General features: G+C 63.4%; 1 protein-coding gene across 1 annotated transcript; it reads left to right on the top strand.

Moving 5' to 3' along the window:
- Nucleotides 1-822: 822 nt before the first annotated feature.
- On the top strand, nt 823-3,339 carry MSRB1 (methionine sulfoxide reductase B1). Its single transcript, XM_053991545.1, has 4 exons — nt 823-910; nt 1,289-1,431; nt 1,540-1,654; nt 2,182-3,339. Exons 1-4 carry the CDS (start codon nt 856-858, stop codon nt 2,205-2,207), a joined length of 339 nt encoding a protein of 112 aa, XP_053847520.1. The 5' UTR covers nt 823-855; the 3' UTR covers nt 2,208-3,339.
- Nucleotides 3,340-6,076: the final 2,737 nt, after the last annotated feature.

The raw sequence follows: 6,076 nt of genomic DNA, 5'->3' as shown, positions 1-6,076 counted from the left end.
GTGAGGCCGGTCGGTCCTGGTGCCGGGATCCAAGGACTGACGCCGGTGCCGGGATAGCAGTGCCGGAGCGGTGCCGGTTCCGGTGGCGGTACGGGCGGTGAAGAGCCGGTAGCGGCGGCTCCGTCGCGGTCCCGCTGCCGGTTCCAGGTGCCCAGAGCCGGGCTGGCGCCCGCCCCGCTCGCACCGGCGGTGCCGGAGCATCCGCAGCCCCGAGCCGGCTCCGCGCTCCGCCCCGCGCCCCCCCGCCCGCCCCGCCGGGGCCGCCCTCGCTCCGCCGCCGCCCCGGGGAGGCCGCGCGGGGGCTGCGGGCCGGGACGGCGGTCCCGGGGGATGAAGGGGGGGTTCGGAGCGGGGTCCCCCCCGGTACCGGGACCGCCCCGGTACCGCCGGGTCCGCAGCGGCCTCTGCGGGAGGCGGGGCGGGGCCGCTGGGGCGGGACCGGAGGAGGGACCAGGGAGGGACACGGGGGTGGCCCGGTGGATGGGCGGGACACGGGGGTGGCCCGGAGAGGGGCGGGACACGGGGGTGGCCCGGTGGATGGGCGGGACACGGGGATGGCCCGGTGGATGGGCGGGACACGGGGGTGACCCGGTGGATGGGCGGGACACGGGGGTGGCCCGGAGAGGGGCGGGACACGGGGGTGGCCCGGAGAGGGGCGGGACACGGGGGTGGCCCGGTGGATGGGCGGGACACGGGGGTGGCCCGGAGAGGGGCGGGACACGGGGGTGGCCCGGTGGATGGGCGGGACACGGGGGTGGCCCGGTGGATGGGCGTGGCGGGGGGCGCGGCCGGGCCAGCGGAACGGAACGGAACGGAACGGAACGGAACGGAACGGGCCGGGCGGCGGGCGCAGCCATGTCCTTCTGCTCCTTCCTGGGGGGAGAGGTGTTCAAGGACCACTTCCAGCCGGGTGAGGGGGGGCTCCCCGCGGGTTCCGGGGGTGCGGCCGGGAGGGGTCCCCAGCGGGGCGGGCAGGGGGTGTCACCCGGCAAGGCGGAACCCGCCGGGTGAGCGGCTGAGCGGGGTTTTAAGGGGGTTTCTTTCCGCGGAGCATCCTCCAGCCGTGGGTCCGGGCGGGGGGGGGGGGGTCCCGATGGGGACTCGGGGGTTCTATTCCTGTATGAGCCCCTTGTGGGGATCCTGCCCTGTGGGGGGGGGTAGGGGGAGTGGGGGTCCTGCCTCTCCACCCCCTGCTTGCCCTGCTTGCCCTGGGGTCCGGGTGCCGCGGCTGTGCCGTGTCCCCGCGCTGACGCGTCCCCGCGTGTCCCCTCCGCTGTCCCCTCCGCAGGTATTTACGTGTGTGCCAAGTGCGGCCATGAGCTGTTCTCCAGCCGGGCCAAGTACGAGCACTCGTCGCCGTGGCCAGCGTTCACCGAGACGCTGCGCGGGGACAGCGTGGCCAAGCGCGAGGAGCGCCCCGGGGCGTTAAAGGTGCGGATCCCCGAACCCTCGGGCTGTAACAAAAAACACCCCCGGGCTGGTTCGCCAGGAGCCCGTGCGAAGCCAGACTGCTGCCAACCCCTCCCTTTGCTTCTCCAGGTGACGTGTGGCAAGTGTGGCAACGGGCTGGGCCACGAGTTCCTCAACGATGGGCCCAAGAGGGGCCAGTCCCGCTTCTGAATATTCAGCAGCTCGCTGAAGTTCCTCCCGAAAGGTACCGGCTGTGGCTTGGCAGCTGTCCCAGCCCGGGGAGTTATTTCTGGGCACGCTGCGAGTGCTGCGCTGCTCTCAGCAGGGCGGCCCTGGCCGTGCTGATAACGCCAGGGATAAATCTGGCTCAGCCTGCTCAGCTCCAGGCTCCCCGAGCTCAGCTGGGGCTCCTGCCTGTGACCAGCACCCAGGGTCTCCTGTGACCAGCACCCAGGGTCTCCGTGCGTTTGAGGGGTGGCTGTGTTTTGGGGGGGTTTCTCTGGGGGTGCAGAGCGAGGGCAGGGAGCCTCTGTGCTGGCACTGAGGGGCTGGGGGCGTTTGCTGGCCACTCCCTGGGGAAGTTGTTGAAGAAAAGTTGTCAAGGAAAGGCCTCAGGAGGCCAAATTCCAGGCAGCAGCACGGCCATGAGCTGCTGTCCTGCTGGCCAGGCTGTGATGGTGATGATGTTCTGTAGCAAAACCCCCAAATAAAAAGGGCTGGTGGTTCTGGAGGAAGAAACACGAGCCCTGATTGCTCCTCCCCTGTTTTTAGGTCAAGCTGACCTGAAGGAGAAGTAAGTGAGCTGCTGCACCTGGCACTGCCCTGGGCTAATCCTGCCTTCACTCCTTGGGATGCACTGTCCTGCCAAGAGGACAGGAGCAGGAGCAACCCCAAGGAAGCTCCTGGTCCGAGTTTTCCCCTGATTTCCTGGTCACGGTTTCCCCTTGATTTCCCTGTCAAGGTTTTATTCCCTGATTTCCCTGCCAGGGTTCCCCTGTTTTCCCTGTAGCAGTTCCCCTCAATTTCTCTGTCACATTTCCCCCCGGTTTCCCTATCCCAATTCTCTCTTGGTTCCCCTGTCCCGGTTCTCTCCTGGTTCCCATGGTCCAGTTCCTCCCTGGGGCTGTTCCAGCTCCATCCAAGGAGCTCCTGTGCCCGTGCTGAGCTCTGGGGAGGGTTTGCTGCTGACAGTGTCCAGACCCCAGGCAGGCACTGATGCAATCCAGGGAGGCTCTGCTGGCACTTGCAGGGAGTAACACGGGATTAGCCCAGGTCAGGGCCAGGCTTAATCCCTGGAGCTATTCTGGGCTGGGATCATGGTATGAACTGCCCTATATAAACCCCAGGGTGCTGGGGCAAGGATGTTTTATGGTCCCACATGTTTTCTGGGCAGCATCCAGGTGCTTCCCCCCTCTGCCCACCTTCCACACTGCAGAGACGGTTCCACACCAGGGTCCTCAACTCTGCCCTGGCCTTACACCTGATTCAGCACTGTGCAATAAATTCCAGGGGCACTCAGGTTCCTCCTGGCTCTGCCCTGCTGGGGGGGAGGCTGAAATTGGGCCCAGGAGCTGCGCTTGGCCCCGCTCAGGCTCCGGAATCGTGGCTCCCAAGGGCTGCCACACTGATTCTCCTGAACTCAGTGCCTCATTCCTGGCCTTCCCTCCCTGGCCCAGGAGCCAAATCCCCCTCTGGAATGGATACACGAGGATCTTTAAAGAGGGAAAAGGCTGTTGCTGACCCGTGGGGTTTAGAGGGGCTGTGCTGCTGGTGCAGCTGCACTCGGGGACACCTTGGGGGCTTTTCTCTCCACGTGTTTTCCCCCAATCCCACGGATCCAAGGGCACCAGGGGAGGTTTGCCAACCCCAGCTCACTCCCTGGGGCTCACTGCAGGTCTCCATGCTGAAATAAAGCACTGATTCACTGTGTTGGAGTGTTGAACAGGCTGGAATGGCATCCCAGCGCCGTGGGCTCCTCCTCTGCTCCCTGGCTGCAGGGCTGGGGAGGCTGGGGGGGTGGGGGGTGTGTGCTTTTACCTGGAATCTCTTCCCATTTCCCCAGGTTTGCCATGGAAAGGGGGTTGCTGAGGCGTGGGAGGCCTCTGGGCATCCCCAGAGCCAAAGCTCCCCTGGGAAGGTTTCCTTTTCTCTCCACTTAGCACTTTTTCCCAAATGAAGCTGGTTGCAGCTTGTTCCGAGTGTGTTCTTGGTACTTCCTGGGCTCTCAGGATTTTCTGGGCACAGGGAGATGAGTTTCTCACCAGAACCTCCCCACACAAAGTCTGCAGGACTGGAAGCCACAACCCTCAGTCTCACACGGGATCTCCACCCCCTTGGAGCTGGATCCCAGATCCCTGGAGGCTTGAGCTGGGCTTTGCTAGGCTCCAGTTCCCTGCTCCAAGGGGGTGAAGTCCCCTCTGGAGCTCAGGAGCCAGTGCCAGCTCTCCTCCCCCTGCCCTCAGCTCGGGTCAACCCCCAGCTCTAATTATTCACCAGGTTCCAGTCTGAAGGTCCAATCTGCCTTTTCACTGATTAATCCTTGGATTTTAGGGCATTAAGGAGAAATTTTTTGGGGGAGGGCGGGGAGGCCCTGGCACAGGTGCCCAGAGCAGCTGTGGCTGCCCCTGGATCCCTGGCAGTGCCCAAGGCCAGGTTGGACAGGGCTTCCCTGGGACAGTGGAAGGTGTCCCTGCCATGGCAGGAGTGGCACTGGATCAGCTTTGAGGTCCCTCCAACCCAAACCATTCCAGGATTCTCCAGGTCAGGTGACATCCACGTGAGCCCTGGAGGGAAGGGATTTTTGGAGTGGTTTCCCTTGAGATGCTGCAATGGGAGGAAACCTTGGGAGTGCCATTGGCAAGGGGACAGCAGAGCTTCCTCCCCATGGTGGGCAGCGTGTGCCAGGGGGGATCCAGCTGGGATTGCTCCAGCCCTGCCCTGCCAGGGGGATCCAGCTGGGATTGCTCCAGCCCTGCCCGTGCCAGGGGGATCCAGCCGGGATTGCTCCAGCCGGGATTGCTCCAGCCCTGCCCTGCCAGGGGGGATCCAGCTGGGATTGCTCCAGCCCTGCCCGTGCCAGGGGGATCCAGCTGGGATTGCTCCAGCCCTGCCCGTGCCAGGGGGATCCAGCTGGGATTGCTCCAGCCCTGCCCGTGCCAGGGGGATCCAGCTGGGATTGCTCCAGCCCTGCCCGTGCCAGGGGGATCCAGCTGGGATTGCTCCAGCCCTGCCCGTGCCAGGGGGATCCAGCTGGGATTGCTCCAGCCCTGCCGTGCCAGGGGGATCCAGCTGGGATTGCTCCAGCCCTGCCCGTGCCAGGGGGATCCAGCTGGGATTGCTCCAGCCCTGCCCGTGCCAGGGGGGATCCAGCTGGGATTGCTCCAGCCCTGCCCGTGCCAGGGGGGATCCAGCTGGGATTGCTCCAGCCCTGCCCGTGCCAGGGGGATCCAGCCGGGATTGCTCCAGCCCTGCCCTGCCAGGGGGATCCAGCCAGGATTCCACGCTGCCTTGCAGTTTGTGGATGCGGGCACGGGAGGGTGCAAGTGCCTTTCCCAACCCTTCCAGGGAGGGAAGGGAAGGAGGAGGATGCTCCTGTGGGATCCCCTACACCGACAAGGAAATATCCCCGGAGGCAAACCTCCCCCCACGCTCGGGGATGGTTTAAATAGGGGTGGGGCATTTTCATGGAAATCTGAATGGAGATGGGATTTTAGTGGGGATATTAAAGACCTGAGGGCGGAGAGCTCCAGGCAGCGCCGGGTGCTGAGGATTCAGGATGCAATCCTGCAGGAGGGATCCCCTTATCCCATCCCATGGATCCCATCACACTGATCTCGTCCCATCCCATGAATCCCATCCCATCCCATTTCCCATCCCATGGATCCCATCCCATCCCACTGATCTCATCCCATCCCACGAATCCCATCCCATCCCATTTCCCATTCCATCCCATTATCCTACCCCACAGATCCCATCCCATCCCACGGATCCCATCCCACGGATCCCATCCCATCCCCCCGAGCACCCTCAGCCCTGGGCACACACGGTCCCTCCCTCTCCCCGGCACTCGGAATTCTGCTCTTCCCCCCTCACTCCACGGCCCGGACATTCCCTCTGCCATTCCCCCTCGTTTCATTATCCCACTAATGACAATTCTGCCTTAACGAGAGGATTTTGCTTAGTCGGGAGCAGCCGCCCCGGCCCGGCTTTAACGACACAAATTAAATTACGTTTCCAGGCCGACACAAACTTCCCTGATTGTTTAAGAAATCACTCATTTCCTCCCCCGTAGCCTCCAGCTGACCTCCCTTTTGAGTTTTGTCGGATTTTTTTTTTTTTTTTTCCCTCATGCCACGCACGGGACCTGCCCCTGACCCTCCTCGGGATGGCTCCAGCCGCCGGCAAAGCATCCAGAGCCCGCCGAGATTTAGATTAATTCTCTAATAAGACAACAAGCCCTATAGAAATTATGTTATCCAAGGAAAAGGCAAATGACCTGGAGGCACTCGGAAGCTCCAATTACCGCTGGTCCTTGGAGCCAGTGCCTGGCTGCTCCTGCTCCTCCTGCACCCCTGGAATTCCCAGCCGTGTTTCCAGTGGCTGCCCGGCATCACAGGGATGGCTCCTTTCACGTTTGTGTGATTTTATTTAATTTTATCCTTTGATC

This window comes from Vidua macroura, chromosome 16 (genome assembly GCF_024509145.1).
Source record: "Vidua macroura isolate BioBank_ID:100142 chromosome 16, ASM2450914v1, whole genome shotgun sequence".
In the NCBI taxonomy this organism is placed as follows: Eukaryota; Metazoa; Chordata; class Aves; order Passeriformes; family Viduidae; genus Vidua; species Vidua macroura.
This window is presented reverse-complemented; position numbering and strand designations above follow the sequence as displayed.